This window comes from Hoplias malabaricus, chromosome 8 (assembly GCF_029633855.1).
Source record: "Hoplias malabaricus isolate fHopMal1 chromosome 8, fHopMal1.hap1, whole genome shotgun sequence".
Taxonomy (NCBI): domain Eukaryota; kingdom Metazoa; phylum Chordata; class Actinopteri; order Characiformes; family Erythrinidae; genus Hoplias; species Hoplias malabaricus.
The window spans coordinates 1,769,645-1,792,108 of record NC_089807.1 but is presented as its reverse complement, the minus strand read 5'-3'; the positions used below and the strand labels follow the sequence as shown (position 1 = coordinate 1,792,108).

The 22,464-nt window shown below is 42.3% G+C and overlaps 2 protein-coding genes across 3 annotated transcripts in view; one reads left to right on the top strand and one right to left on the bottom strand.

The window, feature by feature from the left end:
• macrod2 (mono-ADP ribosylhydrolase 2) overlaps positions 1 to 22,464 on the top strand; it is a 1,000,902-nt gene that overhangs the window by 397,112 nt on the left and 581,326 nt on the right. The gene's annotated exons all lie outside the window — the stretch shown is intronic.
• Positions 8,610 to 14,587, bottom strand: LOC136705150 (uncharacterized). The gene is made up of 9 exons (XM_066678416.1): positions 14,045 to 14,587; positions 13,883 to 13,948; positions 13,766 to 13,801; positions 13,377 to 13,631; positions 12,743 to 13,286; positions 11,722 to 11,968; positions 9,771 to 9,966; positions 8,760 to 8,882; positions 8,610 to 8,644 (listed from the first exon to the last, which is right to left on the bottom strand). The coding sequence occupies exons 1-9, from the start codon at positions 14,061 to 14,063 to the stop codon at positions 8,610 to 8,612; spliced, it is 1,521 nt and encodes a 506-aa protein (XP_066534513.1). The 5' UTR covers positions 14,064 to 14,587.

Below are 22,464 nucleotides of genomic sequence, written 5' to 3'. Positions count from 1 at the left end.
TGAACTCTCATTGGAGGAGCTGCATGAGGCCCTCAATGGTATGGAGAATGGTCGCGCTCCTGGCATTGATGGCCTACCAGTAGAGTTCTACAAGACTTTCTGGTCGGTCATCGGCCAGGATGTGCTGGAGGTCCTCGGGTGCAGCATACGTGATGGAAAGCTTCCTTTGGGTTGCAGGAGGGCGGTGCTGACGCTGCTGCCGAAAAAGGGGGACCTGTCCGAACTGAAGAACTGGCGCCCCGTGTCTCTGCTGTGCGCCGATTGTAAACTGCTCTCGAAAGCATTGGCCTCGAGACTGGCGAAGGTGATGGAGCAGGTGGTTCACTTTGACCAGTCGTACTGTATACCCGGTAGGTCTGTCTTTGACAACGTTTTTTTAATTCGTGATGTTTTGGACGTCTCCAGGCTATTGGGGTTAAAGACTGGTCTCATATTTCTAGACCAGGAAAAGGCTTTTGACCGGGTTGAACACGGGTATCTCTGGAAGGTTCTGGAGAGCTTTGGGTTCAACCCTGGTTTTATTGCCATGATCAAGGTTCTGTACGGTGACATTGAGAGTGTGCTGAAAGTTAACGGTGGTTTATGTGCTCCTTTTAAAGTTTTTAGAGGGATCCGACAGGAGTAGTATATATCCTACACCTTCTGTCAAACACCTCTGTGAATGATTTATGACCCCTTGATTTATGACCCCTGATTTATGACCCGGGTGACAGGTCAGTACAGGATGTCCTTATATGGGCTTCCCCTCACACCTACACCCCACCCCCTGACACCCTCACACCCCCCAACATGTTGGGGTGGGTTGTGCTTGCATGTGTTATTTAAACTGACACTGGTGGATTTCTATGGCTAAACGCTTTTTAAAATGTCTACAGTGTGTGTAAATCAGTCTCTTTTTAGAGATTCTACAGTTACACCAACTATTAGTTCTGAAACCAACGTTGCTTTTGCGCCAAGGAAGAAACGGCATGGTAAAGCATTTGGTAGCAGTCCTCGCGAATATTTTAGGGGTGTTAAAATTAACCTGTTTGATTCTCGGGCTTATGACGTTTGTGGGATGGTCAAAAGTGGATCAACGCCTTCCAGTGATGTCTGTTAAAAGAAACATAAGCCGACACTGAAACCACACGAAGTCAAGACACGAACAACACGCAAGCCATCATGTTTGAGGATATACTTCCAGCAGACCATCCCGACACCCGCGGACCTATGTGGTGTGGAAATTATCGACTGTCGGACATTGAATATACGCCGATTGACACGGGTCGTGGGTTTGTAAACTACAGCTATGGTGAATCGACGGCGGTTGCCAAAGCGGTATCAGACAACAGTTTGTTGGGTCAATATGGTGATGATCTCAGTTGTGTGGACATTGCGAACCCGCATGTTTTTCGACAAGACCCGGTGGATGATTTGGCAACGTTGATGGCTAGACAACTGACAATCGCTGAAGCTCCTGAAGACAACGCTATATCTGCTCCGATTGATGTGGTGGACGGGCAAGTAAGCTCTACGGCGCTAAAACTGATAAAGTCCACTGTCGTTGTAATCCTACAACACATCATAAACAACAAGCTGAAGGAAACATGTCTTGGTTGTGAAGTGGATCACCCTAGTCAACTTCGACATTCGTGTCTGTTTGAACCTGATATCTTCTTTTTTGAAAAATACTATAAAGATATAACAAGGACATTGTTCACGCCCGCCTTAAAACATGCCATAGCTGGGCTTCTAAAGTGTTTTGGAATAGAACTACCCCTTCTAAAAATTCAAGGATGTGTTGAAACAGTCGTCTGTGAATTACAATGCGAGCCGTACATTGTGGAAAAGCTGCAGGAACTAAGAGAAAGCCTGATTGATCAAACCTCTGAACGGTTTGTCAGCGATGCCGTTGACTGTTGGGAAGGTGATTCAAAGACTTGCAGAGCTGTTTAAGTGAAAATGGGGATAGTTTGCGGACACCAAAGTCTGTCAAAGCGTGTGCTGAAACACCGTGTGAACTGCGAATTGACACGTTTGTTGTATAAATGTATTGACGATAGTGTGGATGATTTTACACTCATTAATAGTGTGTATGATGTCAATGTTAAACGTTTACAAAATTTCAAGAACCAAATGAATATTGTTAAATCAACATTGCATGATTGGTGTCATTTGACACAGTTATGTATAGATTCTGACGAAACAACCCTTGTGACTATTAGTAAATTACTGTCTCTCATGCCTAAGAGTGAAAATGTGGTAAAAATTGGTTATGTGCTTTGTCTATGTACATATATAATAGACATTTGTGTGATAAAACTTTCAACAAAGAAACCAATTGATGTTTGTAAAGTGATTGAAACATTTGTTGAATATCTAGTTGAGAAAAATGTAGATGTGTGTGCAAACTTTTTAGATTTCATCGATGCATTGTGAATAAAACAGTCAAACAAATCTGGGGTCATTATTTTCAACAATGTCATCTATCGACACATCAAATCTTATGAGAACGGTCTATTACACGCCGTCTAATTCTGGTTCATTAGGCGGTAAAAATCGTTTGAAACGGGGTGTTTTAGAGAATACAGGATTGTGTCTGTCTGATCAACAGGTTTCAGACTGGTTATCTGGAGAGGATGCATACACACTCCACAAACCCATACGACATAATTACAAAAGAAACCGGGTTATAGTATATGGCATAGACGCTCAATTCCAAGCTGATCTTGTTGATATGAGTGCGTATTCTAGGGAAAATGACGGATATAAATATATGTTGACATGTATTGACGTGTTCAGCAAATATGCGTGGGCTCGACTGTTAAAAAATAAGTCTGGTATAGAAGTCTCAAAGGCATTTGCGAACATATTAGAAGAAGGCAGAGTTCCTCAAAAGTTACAGACTGACAGGGGTAAAGAGTTTTTCAACAAACATTTTCAAAATTTAGTATCAAAAAACAAAATCACACATTTTGCTACAGGTAGTGAGCTAAAAGCCAGTGTCATAGAGCGGTTTAATAGAACGCTAAAAAGTCGTATGTGGCGTTATCTAACAGCTGTAAACTCCAAAAGGTACATTGATGTTTTACAAGATATTATGAGCGGTTACAATAATAGTTACCACCGTAGTATCAAAACCAAGCCAGCTGATGTGACGAAAGAAAACGAATCTAGCGTGTTTAAAACGCTGTATGGTGTGAGAAACAAATTAGACAAGAAAACCATATTTAAGTACAAGACTGGTGACGTTGTGCGTATTTCTAAAGTCAGGGGTCCGTTTACAAAGGGGTATGAGGAGAACTATACACAGGAGTTTTTCACTATATCAGAATGTATCCGACGACAACCACCCGTTTATTTATTTATTTATTAAAATTTAACAGCTGGGTTCCTGAAAATGATGTTGTGGACATACAAAGGCCTTAAAAGGTGTTGTACTTTGTGAACTAGTTCATTTACATCAAAGGACAAATATGGGGGACAATGGTTTTTGCGTCACACTGCCGAGCAATTCGTCTATGTCGGTATACCCCGATAATCAAATTTCTAATTATAGAACAAAACTAGCGAAACCAATCGATCTAAAAGGTGACTGGGAAGTAGGGGTGATAGAGTTTCAATACCCACGAACGTGGACAACCTTTTGTGAGCTAGATGCCACATTTAGCGTAATTGATAAAAAATCTGGCAAAACAACACAAATAACACTACCTACAGGGTATTATAACCATATACCGGCATTAGTTGCTGAGATTAATATCCATCTAGCAGACCATTCAATAGGTCTTGTTTATGACCAAATAAGTCACAGGTTATTTATTAAGACGTTATCTGATATCGGTTTGATATTTAATGGTAAACTAGCCATCATCTTGGGTTTTAAACCGGGTGTGATACTAGAGTGTGTAGTTAAAACAAATGACCCGGATGTCGTACAAAAAGAGTACGCGCCACACCCTGTCGACATCTATGGTGGTTTCTACTCAATGTTTGTTTACACAGACATTGTTGATTACCAATTAATTGGTGACAGTTTTGTACCTCTGTTAAGATGTGTACATATATCAGGGAACAACCATGATATTGTCACAGTTAGATACAGTAAGCCACACTACGTGTCGACAACAAAATCACAGATAAACGATATCGCTATAGAAGTGAAAACCGATCAGAACCAGCACGTAAATTTTTCTTATGGAAAAGTGGTTGTAAAGCTACACTTTAGACCTGTAAAACAAGGAATTAGGTTTTGAAAATGGAATCTTTCAACAGACTGGCCATGGATCCTGAACGTTACGTTTCTTACTATCAAAGTCAGGCCGGAGGCCACATGCCCGGCTATACAGGTAGCCCAACAATGTATGGTGCGGGATTTGGTGGGATTTTTAGAAATTTATTCAGAATGGCTATACCGTTGTTCAAGAAGGGTTTTAATATAGCCAAACCACATCTAAAAACAGCTGCTAAAAACATTGTAAGCGATGTTGTCAGTAACGGTCTGACGCGTATGATGGCACACAATCAAGATGGGTCGGGTATGTTGGTGATGGCTCGAAAATCTGTGAAACGACCCCCTGGTAAGAGGCGTGGCCGTCCTGCTAAGAAAACCAAGCTTGAGATGAAAAAACACATAGTGTCAAAAAGAAAGAGTAAGGGGAAGCAGACAACAACCTCGACCTGTAGGAAACCTGTTAAAACCATTTTCTGATCATGGCTCTACTTCATCGCATGTCTGAGGAGTGTATTAAATCAGAACTGGACTTGTTTACAGTACCTTTAACACAAACCGCTATTGAGAAAAACACTTATGTCGAAATTCCGCCGCTGTCAGCAATATCCGACACTGCCCCACTGGAGTTTTTCATAGCCGGCCATGGTGAAGATTATATGGATCTAAATAACACACTATTATACCTTCGTCTTAAAATCACAAAACCTGACGGAAGCGACATTGATGACGGAGCCGCTGTGGGGTTGATAAACTATCCTGGAGCTACAATATTTTCACAGGTCGACGTGTCCCTAGGAGACAGGCTGGTATCACAGAGTTCAAGTACCTACCCATACCGTAGCATGATAGAATGTCTCGCCAACTATGGTCGGGACACCCTGGAAACTGTCTTCTCTGCAGGCCTCTTTTATCTGGACACTGCAGGGCATATGGATGAAACAAACCCCGCAAGGAACAATCGCGGTTTGGCAAAGAGGGCCGCATTTACAAACGCTAGTAATGTGGTAGAACTGCTGACCCCGATTCATAGCGACATATTTTTTCAGGAGAAATTGATGCTTAACGGTGTTGATATAAAAATTCGCATGACACGTAATAAGGATGATTTCTGTCTAATGCGGCATGACGCGTTAGCATACAAAGTGAATATTCTCTCTGCATCGTTATTTGTCAAAAAAGTATCTGTGTCACCAGCTGTAAGGTTGGGTCATGCCCAGACATTGTTGTCAACAACGGCTAAATACCCCATTGACCGAGTGTGTCTAAAAAATTTTTCCATACCTGCTGGAACACGTGTTTCTAACCAAGAAAATTTGTTCTTGGGGACTCTACCTAAGTCTATGATAATAGCCATGGTTGATAATGATGCATTCACAGGCGCCTATAATAAAAACCCCTTCGCGTTTAAACATTACAACTTGGAGTTTCTTGCGGTCTATTTAGACGGCCAACAATTTCCAGCCAAACCACACCAACCCGATTTCCACACTGGTTCCGCCGTGCGCGAATTCTTCCAGTTAGCGCTTGCATCTGGAAGACATCTGAAAAACCAGGCATTGCCAATTGATAGGCAGGATTTCCTACAGGGCTACACTCTGTATGCGTTTAACCTCACACCTGATGAAGAATGCGGTCAACACGTGTCTTTGGTCAAATCAGGTAATATTAGACTGGAGGTCCGTTTCAGACAGCCGCTCCCGCATACTGTAAATTTGGTTGTGTATGCTGTTTTTGACAGCATCATTGAAATCTCTAACCGAAGACAAGTTTTAGTGGATTATTACTAATGAATACGTTGGAGCTGTCTGCTGTAATGGACAAAGTGGCTGTTAACACACATTTTCTCGGTGTGTTAGCATGTGACCAATTACCAACAAATGGTATATGGAAATTACCTGTGACGGCTATTGTCAATACACACTCATCTGATCTTCCTGGCGAACACTGGCTTGCTATCTACATAAGTGAAGACCGTGTCGGGTGTTTTTTTGACAGTTTTGGAAATGCACCTACCTATGACAAGTTCCCTAAAATTATTAGTGATTTCCTTAAAACAACATGCACGACTTTGAGGTATTCTACCAGACAAGTTCAAGATTTTACATCAACCACATGCGGTCAACATTGTGTGTTTTTTCTATACCACATGGTTAGACTGTGTAATTATGAAGAAGTGATGTCAAAATATGGTTTTAATTTAACTAAAAATGACAATATGGTTTCAACCTTTGTGAAACATTTGTATCCGTGTGTTTGTAAGAACAGGTCGTTTATTTGTATACAACATGTTCAAAAAGGAGAGATGTTTATTGTATAACCCTGTGTAGTGTAAAGCTGACGAATAAAAACACTGATTTTCAAAAAGATTTTCAACTCTGGTTCGTTTATTTACAAATATACATGTAACAATAATAAAACAACAAATGACAGTTTTTCAAACATTGTGAAAAATATTCAAAACAATCAAGTAAACAAAACAATCACACATCAGATAAAATAAAAATAAAATATATAACAGTTAGAAGTTTAACCAAACACTTCTGTCTAAAACGGGGGAGAGAAATCTGGGGTGTTCAACACTCTTAACAGACGATTGCAAAGTGTCTTTCACTGGTGTAGCATAATCAGCAGACTTTTTATTTTTTAACAAATTAATTTTTTGTCTGACAAACTTATTTGGTATGGTAGAAAGAGGTATGTTTAAAACAGCAAAAGCCTCTAGAAACTCGCTCCACCCCCGAGGTCTACGATCATCGCTAACACGGTGTGCGGTGGTGATGCTTTTCACCAAGTCCAGAATATGTGACCCTGGGATCGTACGTCCATTTAAGACAAATTCTCCTAATTCATTCCAGGAAGACACATCTTTTGATTTAGACATTGTATCTAAAACATACTGAACATTCTGTCTGCTTCGCGAAGATACATTTCTAAGAACATCATCGGTTATGGAATGTTTGTTACCAGTCTGATCGACAACATTTATTTCCTTATTAACAGTATCCGCAGGCGGCAATGACAATGTTAAAGTATTGGTCTCCATATCACCATGTTTAGCGATGGTTAAATATCTCTGTAACACGGATGTATAAAGTTTGGCCTTCTCGTGGGGGTCGAGATCCCTCCTGGCCAAAATATCTCTGATCGACACGTCCAAATCATTTTCTACAATTTGTCTGACAGCGCCCCGACTGTTATCACTCTTTAACTTATCCAACTGGTGCTGAGGTACCAAAAATAATTTTTCAGCGTACTCCATGTCTTCAGTTTATCTCCCTGCTATCAAGCTTGCTATAAATGGTAAAGCAACGCTTAACAATGGTAAAAGAAAGCCGCCTTTCTGATTAATTATTTTCTTTTTCCGTGAAACACCAACCTTTTTATTTGCGATAAATTTAATTTCAGACTTCTTCTTCTTTAACTCACGATATTGTGTTGATGTGAGAGGCACGGTGCCATTAAGAACATTAAGGGCAACCTCGCACAGAGTTAAGATAAGTTCATTAGACGCCGTTTGTAAAATAACACGTCTCTGTGCTGGTGTGGCTTTAAATAAAAGTTTAAGAAGCGGCAGGTTTCTATATAGTCTGTCCGACATACTGATCTATCTGCGTATTTTCGGAATGTAAACAACAGGCGTGTTTGAAAGCAGATCTGTTCTGAGACGAAAATTTTCAGGAGTCTTAGCTTTATAATCAATTAAAAGGTGACCGAAGGGCTTGCTAACAGCGTTTTGAAAACATTCCATGAAAAATTTGGTGTTGCCGGGGTACATCTGTCTACCTAATACACAAACCTGATTGTTGTCTCTAGGATTTTTAAATAATATGAGATAGTTTGTGTTCAAACTAATTGTCCTACTAGACTTTCCTTGAAAAAACAAATTTTGCATTAAGTAAATGGCACTTAAATTTCTGTGATGTACATACTGTGTAAACACCTTTTCCACTTCGGCATTATTGCTGGCATCTTTCATAACATCATCAATTATTAACAAATTATTTCTGTTAAGCGGTAAAAGTGTGTCGTCACATAGCGACGTTGGTATCCCTTGAACAAAAATAATATTTCTTATCTTTAACATTTCATCATAAAGGGGTTGCCAGCAGTCATAAATGTATACTATATTTTCTATTTTATTTGAAATCAACTCATCAGAACGCTCAATCAACTGTTTTACAAAAAAAGTTTTTCCGGAATTTGATGGTCCGCTTATTACACACGAAAATGGGTGTTGTAATCTAAAATCAAACCCGTCAACATCTATCACACCTCGACCGTCTTTAGTACCCATAAGGAAGTGTTGAAAAATCAGGCAACAGGACACGTTTGTTGTACACAACTTTAAACCGCTTCACTACTGATTTGTTTTTCAGCGTGAGGTTCTTTTTATTTCTCACAATGCCGTCAGCGCGAGCAAGTATGTGTCGGCTAGTATCGCGATTTGTCACATAATTATCAACAAGGTCAATAAGTGTGTCGAGTCTAATAACTTTTGAGTTTTCAGAATTTAGCGTAATGCCCTTTGCTTTCATGCATGTTTTACCGCCAGCTGTAAGATAACCGTACGTCTTAGGACCTCCCGAGCAGAACTCTGTAATGTAATCACCACCACCAATCTCGTCTGTCAAATCGCCTAAATAAGGCCCCAGAGGGGGTTCCCAATCACCTTCACGAGAAACAAAAATAACACTGTCAGTGTCGCTATACAACAACCTGTCTCCCAATTTATCCATTAGATTATACAATTCTAAACGAGCGTGAGCTGTTGTAAATGCGCCGAGGAATACATTAATATCGCGTGTTGGACAGCTGTCTCCAGCCGAATAGCACCACTGAATCAATGCTGCGGTGTCGGACACAAATGAAAAGTGTTTAACCTCATAGCCGTCACCAAAGATGTGTTGTGAAAACTGTTCAGGGTCCGTTAACACTTCAGACACGGGCAGGTTTTCCCTCATTGAAAAACGCCCCCACAAACTGTTTAACAACAATTTGTTAATAGAACGACGCGCCTGGTTAAGGCATATCTTGTCAGGATTCAGTTGGATATTTTCCTTTTCAAAATAATCCCTGATGTATTCGGCCCTCTCTTCCTCTGTGACAGCATGTGCTGGATAACCACTGGCCTCCTGCTTGTACTGTAAAAACGTCTTTACATACTCGCAGAACAACGTCTCTGAACTGTCTGGGAAATGCCAAACTTCGTGGATTTTTGCAACTACATACCCTTTCTCAACAGCCTTCACTAGTTCAATACTGACCCATGACCCCGTTATAGATCTCTCTTCATCACTATGCATACACGAACGCAACTGGTTTTCGTGCCCGGCACATGTGCGGCACAGCGGGAACATTAACTTTCCATTACAACGATATGGTAAAACAGGGTGGAGGAGTTTTCTTGGCGGATATACTGTTGCCTTGACTAGACCATAGTAATCCTCAAGAGGTTGAAAGTCTTTGAAAAATATTTGGGGGTGCCCTACCGGGTATTTCTTCCGGGCCTGGCAGAATGGGTACAAGCTAGTGAAGTCCAAATATCTAATCTTCTCACCCTCCTTTGCTTTGTAATACAAATTATACGCATTTGTTCGACCACCAAAAAGTGCGTCTCTTGGTTTGAGCCTTTCAGGAGCTGTGTAATTAGAAATGAACGTGGCAACATCCAAATCATCCCTCTTAGCAGATGCCCACTGACATTCCCACATCACTTCAACTTCTAGACCATATGCACGAACAAGCGTCTCCACCTTGGTATCAAACCGCATTCGCAAATCACCATACAAGACCTTTGACATAGGATGGCACTGGTTCGGGTTGTAACGACATTCATGACCATGATGCATGCAACCATTAAATTCTAAAGCTTTTCGCACACCATCTTTTTCATAATAACCATCCACATAATATGCGCCAAACTTCATTTCCCCGTGAGTTAAAGCGTGGTGCACATCAACATCTCTTACATGCTTAACATACTCAAGCCATTCAATAGAGACGTTAGAGAATGTCTTGTGCTGGTTAATGTATGCGTTGTTGTGTGTCAGCGCCAGCGTGTCTTTTGGTAGAAAATGTGTTTTGTATACTGCCATACAACATGATGCTAATGTCGTATAATTAAACGGGTCTAGCTTTGTGCACTGAATGAATTCTTCGCGATACTTGATACATGCTTCGCGCAGTAAAACAACGTCGTTCCTGCCGTAAACATACAACTCCTTTTGGAAGTCAAAAACACCGTTTGAGACTGTGTCGTACCATTCGTCAAACTCTTTTTTGTCTTTGTCGTTCATAGTGTCATAACCATAAAAACCCTTTTCAGGGTATGGCCCCACATAGTTCTCATTTTGTTTTAAATTGAATTTGTGTGGGAAATGTCCTTTCTCGGAGCATGTTAGATTTAAGGCTGATGTTGTTTTAGCCAAACGCATTGGAATGAATGAATATGAGTCTATGTAACGTTGTTTGTATGTTTCATCATACATGGAGATCAGTCTACACCCCATCATGGTGATTTTGACAGCGACACCCACACTAGAAAAATATTCCAATAATAGAAAATTGTCAAAACCGGCCGCATTGTGTGCTAACCATGTGTACCCTTGATATTTGAGCTGTCTAAACTTTCTCATAAGCCTTTCTATGCAGTCAGACCCTTCTGCAGTGAATTCTGTACCATCATATGTAATAGCGCAGACAAAATTAGCTTCATGCTTTCCATTTTCAAAGCGTGTCTCAAAGTCGAAAAAGATGTAGGAATTACTGGGTTCTTTTATTTTGATCGGCTGTATGTAACATTCATGTGTGGTGTCCGATATTAAATCTTCACCACAATGAACACAACGACCCGACATACACTTGTGGGGTTTTGGTTTTATTAAACTTACGTGATAACGATGGCCACATTTTTTGCAATACTTAGTTAGATTGCATGAGGATGCTATCACCCCTGTAATAGACTGTTGTTTTTGTTTCTTATGCTGCTCATAGCAATAGACAGACTTGCAGTAACGCGAACAGTCATCACAATATTTCACACGCCTGGGGTGTTTGTGACACATCGCATCTTGACACACATCGCAACTATATTTACAGCTATGATCTCTGGCGTTAGTGTAGCCCGTATAACAAAACGTGCAAACATGCGGCACCCCCATGAACGCTTTCAAATTTTTTACCAAATAATAATGACCGTCATGGAGGTACAGAAACGCAGTCTTGGTATGTGGTTTGTCTTTGGTTTGGTACTTTTCTAATTTACCCGAACGACTCTTGTGGAACACAACTATTTTAATACCATACTTATATTCAAAACGACCAATATCATTAAAACCTACTCTATGGTCACGTGTGTAGCCAATGTTTATCTGTATCTGTTCGGCTATAGGTTCTAACGTGTTATGTGGTACATGCGGATTCAGAAAAAGAGCAATGCAGATTGCAAAACACAGATTGTTTGAGATGTTTGTTGGGCAGAAAAGATTCAGTCTGTTCCTTTTGATCACCTGATCGTGTGCTAGGTCACGCACCTTACGACGAACACCACCATTTTTACCCACGACTATCGAGACAGTCAGCGCCAAACTCTCATCCGTTTTAATACTGTTGTTGCTCTGCATAACCCTTTCAATAGCGTCTGAAAATCTGTCTACACTGTAACCATCCCTTGAAGACAACACCGTGTTTACATCAGATGTTAAACTACTACCTCTTAGGGTGATGTCGACAACACCGCCATCACCAGCCAAGACCCTGGAGAATGACACAATTTCTGACAACACATCGTGTATATAGGACGTGTATGAAGCTATGTCTGTGGATGGCGCATCATGTAAATTCAGCATCCGGTGAAGCACAACGCTGTTAAACCGATTCCTAGACACTATGGTATAATCGTCTACAACACCACCATTTCTCACCAATTCTGCTATATTACCGTCAGATAAACCAAAGTTAGGAGCTGTTGGGTCAAATGCTGAATGTCTAGGTGTTGTCACAGCACTACCTGTTTGTTCATTGTTTATGTGTTGTGTATTATTTTGAATATCATTTTCTAGGTCTGCTATAGCCATGTCGCATTCTTCGATAAGACAGTGTAGTTTTTCACATGGAGACAACCGCCCCCAAGCATCATATGTTGCGTCATCACATGCAAAATCTGTTGATTGTTCGCCACTACTATCATATCTACAACGCTTAACCGGTTGTGTATGTGATGTTTGACTAGTGTTTGTCAACCATTCGTCCAGTGTAATTTGTGATAAGCCATGTGCGTTACTGTTATCGCTGTCTTGTATGTCTACGTCTTGTTGGTTGCTAAGCGATTCAATACCCATATCATATTCGTCCATAAGACAAAGCATTTTTTCACTCGGATTTGATTTATTTAACACATACTTGAAAAAAAAAAAAAAAAAAACCACAGTATATTATTAACACAATAATAATAATAATAACAATTATAATATTAACTATTATTATCTACAAGACGGCCCTGCAACAGGGATCCGTGTTGATTTTTTTAACTGCAAAAGTCTGTTTAATTTATACAACAATTCTAACGCTGTTTCACTGTGCGCAACCTGTTTCTTACACAAACCATGAATATCCTTAACTAAATTGGCATTAGCTGTTTGTTCTTTACACAAGGCTTCAATACGTTCAACCTGTTTCTGAATAATATTGTCACGCCTGCGGTTTAAAGCAGCCTGCCTACGCTGTTCAATAGAGATTTTAGCGATCTCCTGTGACATCTGTCTCATCAACGTTATTAGCTCAACAGGGTTGTTAGCACAATTACAACCCCCCACCTGGTTTTGTTGTTGTTGTTGTTGTTGTTGTTGTTGTTGTTCGTGATCTTGATTGGATTTTATTTCATCCGTAACAGAGTCCCCAGGTTCGATCAGAGCATCATTTAACACATCATTCGGCACAACAGCAGCACCGTTGTCCTCCTTTACTGTAAAGCTGTTATCATTCCATGTTTTAAATAACTCATCAGACCATCCAGCGGCGCACAGACCAGGATCAACACAGTCCTCATACACCGACAGATCGAAAATGTCCAAATCTATGAACAGATCAAATAATGAAACACTCGTTAACACACAAACCTCATGTTATAAATAATACAAATAATATTTAATTGTGTTTTTATTACCGTTTGTTTTGTGGATATCGTCCAATCTAAGACGTTTACCACTACTTGAGCGCGATGTTTGAGCACCACCAGATCCAAAACTACCACGTTTTCCTTGTGGAACAGGCACCCTGATGTCCCTTGGGACGCTTTGATTGGATCGGGTAGGACTGCTTGTTAAACACGGCGTAAATGTTTGCGGCGCTTGGTCGTTGTTGGCGTACGTAGCATCCAATGGTTCAACAACGGCAGAGGTGCCGGGAACAACTTCAAACCCTGGCGGTGTTAAGAGATTTGTTTCTTCAACCAAACGTGTCAACCCTACTACAGAGAACATATAAATTACACACTATTGCGACACACAATCAAAATATAACACCATGAGTTATAAGATGTATCAGACAACCTACCAAGAGGATTTAAATACCCCGTAGCATCCACAGTTTCTGAAGAAATGAAAAAATAATCTCATGAATAACAACTAAAATCAAAAAAGACACATAAAATAATAAAGAGCAGAGTCATACCTTCACAAAGTTGTGATAAACCTTCAATGCTCCTAATGGCACGGATGGTTTCTAACTCAGATGTACCTAGACAAGATAAACCCTGTTAAGTGGGTAAGAAAATATTATATCACCGAAATTCTGACAAAAAATTAGGTAGAAATCTGTAGTTTAAACACTTACCGAAAATGTAGGACTCCATTGCGACTTCCAAATAGTGTCGGTATAGGCTTTCTCACAAACACAGGATTCAAGCTAACTATATATACATGGGGGGCTGTGGGTGTGTCAGGGGTGTGGTGTGGGTGTGAGGGGAAACCCGTATAAGGGCATCCTGTACTGACCTGTCAGTCATAAGCCCGAGAATCAAACAGGTTAATTTTAACATCCCTAAAATATTCGCGAGGGCTGCTACCAAATGCTTTACCACGCCGTTTCTTCCTTGGCGCAAAAGCAACGTTGGTTTCAGAACTAATAGTTGGTGTAACTGCAGATTCTCTTAAAAGAGACTGATTTACACACACTGTAGACATTTTAAAAAGCGTTTAGCCATAGAAATCCACAGGGTCATTTTAAATAACACATGCAAACACAACACACCCCCAATATGTTGGGGGGTGAGGGTGTCAGGGGTGGGGTGTAGGTGTGAGGGGAAGCCCATATAAGGACATCCTGTACTGACCTGTCACCTGGGTCATAAATCAGGGGTCATAAATCAAGGGGTCATAAATCATTCACAGAGGTGTTTGACAGAAGGTGTAGGATATATACTACTGACAGGGCTGTTCACTGTCGGGTATGTTGTACTCACTCTCCATTGAGCCCCTGCTCTGTAAGCTGAGGGAGGGACTGGAGGGTTTTTATGTTCCAGATTGTACTGCCCCATTACATGTCTCTGCTTATGCAGACGACCTTGTTGTTCTTATCAGTGCTCAAGATGATGTAAATGTTTTAGTTGATGTTTTACATGATTTTAACATTTTATCCTCTGCAAAGGTAAACTGGGCAAAGAGCGAAGCAGTTTTACTCGGGGACTGGGAAGGTGAAGAACCCAGACTCCCTGATGGACTGGCCTGGGGGACGGGCGGGTTTAAATACCTCGGTGTGCATTTGGGGGACAGTGTTATTGAAGAAAGGAACTGGGATGGTGTGCTGGAAAAGGTGAAGGGGAGACTCAACAGATGGATGTGGCTGGTCCCTCAAATGTCATACCGAGGTAGAGTTCTCATCATCAACAACCTGGCTGCGTCCTCCCTGTGGCATAAACTGGCGTGTGTCGATCCCCCACCAGGCCTGCTGGCCAATCTTCAAGCTCTGCTGGTGGATTTTTTTTGGGATCGACTTCACTGGGTTCCTCAGGGAGTTCTTCATCTTCCCAAGGATGAGGGAGGGCAGGGGCTCATTCATTTAGCCAGCAGGGTGGCTGCCTTCCGCCTCCAGTTTGCACAAAGACTGTTTACTGGCCCTAAGGAACTGGTTTGGAGGGAGGTAGCCTGCAGGATCCTGCACACAGTGGGAGGCCTGGGGATGGACAGGACCCTGTTTTTAATGAACCCAAAGTACTGGACACTGCTGGTTTACCTGCATTTTATCGTGGGCTTTTTAAAATATGGAGTTTTTTAAAGTCAAAGGACCAGAGAGTACAACGCTGCACTGGCTGCTGGAGGAACCTCTGCTTCACGGCGCCCGGATGGACATTTCAGGCCTGTCGACTCCTGCACTGACCAGAGTCTTGGTTTCTTCGGGGGTCACCACACTGCGACAACTGGTGGACACTGCGGGACCTGATCTTTCCGGTACAGAGAGACTGACTGCACGGTTAGGCCTGAGGTCTCTGCGCGTGGTATCTCGGTCTCTGTGCAAGTGGAGGACAGCGTTGACCCCTGAGGAACTTAGGGTGTTGATAGACTACGGTGCAGGGGTGACTAGGCCTGCAGAGGACGACCCCTTTCCTGCTCTCATCCTGGCCCCTGACCTGGAGGACTGCGAGGGGCCCCTGCTGGAGTGTAAGGGGGAGTCCTGTATGAAGTTGGACAGGGCATCCGGGAAGCTGCTGTACAGAGCATGCGTAAAAGCGCTAAACAAAAAGAGACTGAATGGGAGGGTGGACACGCCGTGGAGGGAGGTTCTATCTCTGGGTGATAATGTAAAGCCTGAGTGGAGAGCGTTGTACAAGCCACCGTTAACAAAAAGAGCTGCTGACCTCCAGTGGAGGGTTTTACATGGGATTTTACCTGTCAACTCTTTTATCTCTGTTTTAAACCCTGAGGTTGCACCAGTTTGCCCTTTTTGCACACAGAGGGAAACTGTCTTTCACGCTTTTATGAGATGTTTTAGGCTACGTCCCCTTTTTGATTTTTTACAGACAGCTTTTATGGCTTTTAATGTGATTTTTACCATGCACACTTTTATCCTGGGTTTTAAATACAACAAGAAGGAGAGGGCCAAGTGCCAATTGTTGAATTTTATCCTTGGTCAAGCGAAACTGGCCATTTACATCAGTCGAAAAAACAAGGTGGAACAGGACACTGACAGTGAGGTCATAAGGGTTTTTATCAGACTGGTGAGATCAAGGATTTTTATTGATTTTAATTTTTATAAGTGCATGAAAACTCTGGAGGTGTTTGAGGAGGTGTGGTGCTGTGGGGGAGGGGTGTGTTCTGTATGTGATGGTGAACTAATTTTTAATCCATTTTTCATTTAAATGCACTTTTTTTTTATATATACCCAGGTTTTATAGTGTGAGTGTTGTTTACAAGTAGTTTTTATGTTTCAAAATTGAACTTGGACGAATATTGAGTCCAACTGTCTTTCTCTCTCTCTCTCTCTCTCTCTCTCTCTTTCTCTCTCTCTCTCTCTCTCTCTCTCTCTTTCTCTCTCTCTCTCTCTCTCTCTCTCTCTCTCTCTCTCTCTCTCTCACACACACACACACCAGCCAAATTGCAATGATTATTTGTTTCATTATCGATTACACAAACACAGATGCTGTTCTGATTTATTCGGGAATTGTTTTGTTTGTTTATTTGCTTTAAGTGGTAGTTTTAAAGATAATTTAATATTAGCTTATGATTTAATATGATTTAATTGTTCTGTTTCTTTTGACGTCCGGACACTGGTTTAAAAAGCCACAGTGAAATATCTTTATTTCTATGATTCAAACATATCTTAGTGTATTGTTTTTGTATGTGTAGGATACGATGTGAAATAATAATACTTTTGATGAAATAAATATATAAAAATGTAAAATAAGTTAATAAACGTTTAAGTAAAATATAGAGTAATATATATATAAATATATACCATTTACCATTACAATTAGAATTACAATTAAAATAAAATAAATATTTAATTATTACTGAAAATATTATATTCATTGTCCCCCTCCAGGGAGTGTTCCCAGTGATTCCAGTGATTCCCAGTGAAACCCTGAACTGGATAAGGGTCACAGACATTTAATTAATTCATTAATATATTTGTTAATCATTCATTAATGGTCCATAACACTTATTTCATATTAATGAATTATAATATTATTGTTATTATATTTGTTGTTGTTGTTGTTAGCAGTAGTAATAGTCGTGTGATGCCTTAATATTATTCTTCATTGAGGAACATTGTTCATAAGGACTGCCACCGTCACTGAACTTAAATCTAAATCAGTGTCGTTTATAAACATTGTTATTCGCTGCTGTTTAATAAAATCATAAAAAAGAGTCAGTGATAATAATCATCTAAATCTTCAGTAACTCGATTAAATGTTTCTCCTATGAACACATTTCAGAGGATTATCACACTTCTTTATACTCATTAACCCCTGGTTTAAAGCCATGTCTGTGTCTAGAGCTCAGAAATGTTGAGTGTGACTCCTGACTTGTGATTCCTGTTGTCTGTGATGCTTTGCTCAAACTGAACCACACTGCAGCACTAAATATTTATTCAGGTCCAAGATATTTATTCACAGAAATATCAGAGGAACACGAGGCTGCGCCGGAGACTCAGTGTTTCTGCAAATAGACCTGACCTCGGCAGCGATGGTGCTTTCAGAATGAGGATTTAGACCTCCACTCCCTCTTTAAATACCATTAACCCACTAATAAAAGTATGTGGCTGTCCATAAAGCCTAATGGGTAAAGCAGGGCTCACACTGCAGCCTTGTGCTTGCTGCTGAGGTGTGGTAGCCTCAGCTAAACTCTCTCTTGGATACGAGGCTCTATAAAACCACAGAGGAGAGCTCTCTTCAAGTATGCAGTCTGTCTGACACTTAAGAGTTTAAGAGCACTGATGACGATGAAGTGGTAACTCACGTCTGAGACCCTCAGGTGCTGTGAGTTTGTCTTAAGGTTTCTAGAAGGTTCTCCAAAAGAACATCAGTGGAACCACAGGCACTTCTGGTTAATCCTATATTTCCCTTACCGCACACAGCACTGCCCACAGGACGTTGCCCACAAAACTGCCCACAGGTCACTGTCTACAGGACACTGCTCACAGGACACTGTACGTAATACTGCCCACAGGTCACTGTCTATGGGACACTGCTCACAGGACACTGTACATAATACTGCCCACAGGTCACTGTCTACAGGACACTGCTCACAGGACACTGTACGTAATACTGCCCACAGGTCACTGTCTATGGGACACTGCTCACAGGACACTGTACATAATACTGCCCACAGGTCACTGTCTACGGGACACTGCTCACAGGACACTGTACACAATACTGCCCACAGGTCACTGTCTATGGGACACTGCCCTCAGGATGCCGCTCACAGGACACTGTCTACAGGACACTGCACCGTACTGCCCACAGGACACTGACCACAGGACACTGCACACAACACTGCCCAGAGAGCACTGTCTACAGGACACTGCCCACAAATCACTGCCCACAGGATGCTGCCGACAGGACACTGCCCACAGGATGCCACTCACACAACACTGTTTACAGGACACTGCTCACAGGACACTGCACACAACACAGCCCACAAGTCACTGTCTACAGGACACTGCCCACAGGATGCCCCTTACAGGACACTGTCTACAGGACACTGCATACAGGACACTGCCCACAGGATGCCCCTCACAGGACACTGCCTACATGACACTGCACAGCACTGCCCACAGGACATTGCCCACAGCACTGCCCACAGGACACTGCACACAGCACTGCCCAGAGAGAACTGTCTGAAGGACACTGCACACAACACTGCCCACAAGTCACTGTCTACAGGACTCTGCCCACAGGATGCCGCTCACATGACACTGTCTACAGGACACCAAAACAGTTCTTCTATTTAAACAAACTTGACATTGTAACAATAGACAAACCATTATCATAAGGTGCTGAATAGAACCATCTATAGCACATTATCCATCAATCTGAAGAACCCTTCCCCATGAAAAGGGTAGTTTTAGAAGCTGTGAAGGTGGCTTGATGGATTGATGTTTTAATGTGTGTCTGTTGGTGTTTGTGTAAGTGGTGACTGGAGGATTGATGTTCTTTTATTGTTTGAGGTAAATTATGTTTTCAGAGAAATAGATGGACTGCAGGCTGTAGAACTGCAGAGTGAACAGTGTGGAGAGTGGAGCTGAGAGAGTGGAAAGGATGGAACTGTACCGCTCTGATTTCAGGAGAAACTCGGGGCGAGTTCAGCGAATTAAATGAAGTTGTGTTTAATTATGACGGTGTTGTACAGAGTTAGTTCACACTCGGCCAGAGCCAGTAGACCAGATCTGAACTGTGGTCTCCTCCGCTGTGAGAGGAAGCTCCAGCCACATTCTTCATCCACTGTGGAGCTCATTAGTGTTAAATTAGGGTCGATTTTTCCTAGTTCTTCTTTTTAACGCCATGCTTTAAAGCATAAACGATTACATGGAGAGTACGGCTACCACTCGGCCTGCACTCACCACCTAATTACTGATCTCCAGCTGGGGCCATGGATTGAGGGCTTGGTCGGACCATTTATACATCTCCACCATTAACGTCCAGCCATCGGCGCTGAGAAATGTCCGTCTCCGCCCTGAGAAGGTCCCATTGATTGCTGGGACTGTCAGCAGGGATGAGGGATCAGCAGATAATGTTCTTCAGTGATCATCAGCTGGCTGTGGAGGTCCAGCTCCTCAGTGGAAGATGTGGAGGGGACTGTCCAGATGTCTGAGGACTCCATGTCCTAATAAATCCAGCTGTGGTTGTGGGGAAATATATCTCCGGCAGCTGTTGTTTGGAGATGACCACTCATGTCTTTAATGGCTCCCGGTGGAGGTGATGGGTCTTAGAGGATTTATAGAGGTTCTGGAACACAGTCTGACATTTCTCTATTTCTGTTGACCACTGTTTTTCTCTGGACTATCTTTTGGTCATTAATAAAAACCCAGAGTCCCTCGCCCCACCCTGGCTGCCCCACCCTGAACAAGACCCTTACACTGAAGGGGAAATTTATTTATGCAATTGCTGAGAAACAAATCAGAATTAGAATCTTGTATTCACCATGTATCTGCTACACAATGAATTCCATGTCCCACACTCCAAAAAAAAAAACACGTTGGTAGGTGATTGGAGACTCAAAAGTGTCCATAGGTGTAAGTGTGTGTCATCCTGTGAAGGCTGGTGCCCCCTCCAGGGTGTGTTCCGGTATTGCACCCAGTGATTCTGGGTAGGCTCCCGACCCACCGCCGCCCTGAACTGCATAAGGGTTACAGACAATGAATGAATGAATGAATTAACATGAGGATACATACAGAATGACATATTATAAATATAGAGGTAAACTGGTGTGGTTGTTTGTGTATGTGTGTGTGTGTGTGTGTGTGTGTGTGTATGTGTGTGTGTTTATAAAGAGTGGATGCAGCAGATTATGTATCAAATTGGAAGCAGCTTGTGATGGTGTGGTGGGATATGAGAGCACAGATGACAGCTTGTTTGGAAGCGTAAAGTTGCCGGCTGAATTCCCTGGGCGGCAGGAAAGTAGGGGCCTGGGGGTGTGTTGTGAAGGAGCAACACTCTATCTTCCATCAACATCCACAGCTAAGGTGCCCTGGAGCAGTGTGTTTGTGTACACTGTCACAGATGCTTTCAATGCAGAGAATATATTTGGTTTAACAGATGAGTGATGCTGATTAAAGCATGTTTCACATTTTCACATTTCATTTGTCGTGAATGATGTTGAAGCATATTAAAATTGTTAACAGTGAGTGTGAATGGAACCAGGTGTCTTCACATCTACAGCAGCAGCAGGGTGTTAATGTGGCAGAACCTGGGTGGATCTAAAACAGATCTCCAGATTAGGACATTAGTAAATATAGGGTATGGCTGAAAGGACCATGTTCTGATTAGTTGTGACTGGTTCTGTAAAGTAGTCGATCATTAAGCGTAACCCTAATGTTTCAGGTTAAGTTTAGGTTTAGGGTGAGGTGCAGGTCTTAGGCCTAATTTGTAAAACTGAGTTGCCAGAAACTCAGGTGAACATTCAAAATCTATATTTAGAGCATATTTTAGGACCCCTGTGTGTGTTTCTTTAGTTAGATATTAGAAATACAATTTGTTACTGGACCAGGGGCACATTTTTTCAGACCCACAGTGGAGAGATGGATGCAGACATCTGTGGATGAGCTCAGATCTGAAATGAGTGTTTACACAGAGAGAAAACACCACACTCCTCACAGACAGTCACCCGAAGGAAACCCACGCAGACACAGAGAGAACACACCACACTCCTCACAGACAGTCACCTGGAGGAAACCCACACAGACACAGGGAGAACACACCACACTCCTCACAGACAGTCACCCGAAGGAAACCCACGTAGACACAGAGAGAACACACCACACTCCTCACAGACAGTCACCCGAAGGAAACCCACGCAGACACAGAGAACACACCACACTCCTCACAGACAGTCACCCAGATGAAACCCACGCAGACACAGAGAAAACACACCACACTCCTCACAGAGAGTCACCTGGAGTAAACCCACGCAGACACAGATAAAACACACCACACTCCTCACAGACAGTCACCCGGAGGAAACCCACACAGACACAAGGAAAACACACCACACTGCTCACAGACAGTCACCCGGAGGAAACCCACACAGACACAGAGAGAATACACCACACTCCTCACAGACAGTCACCCGGAGGAAACCCACACAGACACAGGGAAAACACACCACACTCCTCACAGACAGTCACCCGAAGGAAACCCACGCAGACACAGAGAGAACACACCACACTCCTCACAGACAGTCACCCGAAGGAAACCCACGCAGACACAGAGAGAACACACCACACTCCTCACAGACAGTCACCCGGAGGAAACTCACGCAGACACAGAGAGAACACACCACACTCCTCACAGACAGTCACCCGGAGCGGGAATCGAACCCACAACCTCCAGGCCCCTAGAGCTGTGTGACTGTGACACTACCTGCTGCACCACCGTGTCGCCGTATATAAATACTTATTTGATGCATATTTCTAAAGTGTACTATGAAGAACACGTCCTAGTGTGGAACTACTGTTCCACGCAGATGAAATATGGCCAGTAGTGAAGTTCTAGTGGGCACTAAATCAACAGAGAAGCACACGCCACTATCCGCTGCGTG

Excerpts from the sequence above, each read along its gene's own strand:
- LOC136705150 (XM_066678416.1), bottom strand. Across the intron at positions 11,969-12,742 it reads AAATTAAACAGACTTTTGCA|GGTCTTGGCTGGTGATGGCG; the intron begins GTTAAAAAAATC and ends GTCATTCTCCAG. Across the intron at positions 9,967-11,721 it reads GTGACCTAGCACACGATCAG|GTGGAGACGCTTGTTCGTGC; the intron begins GTGATCAAAAGG and ends TTTGATACCAAG.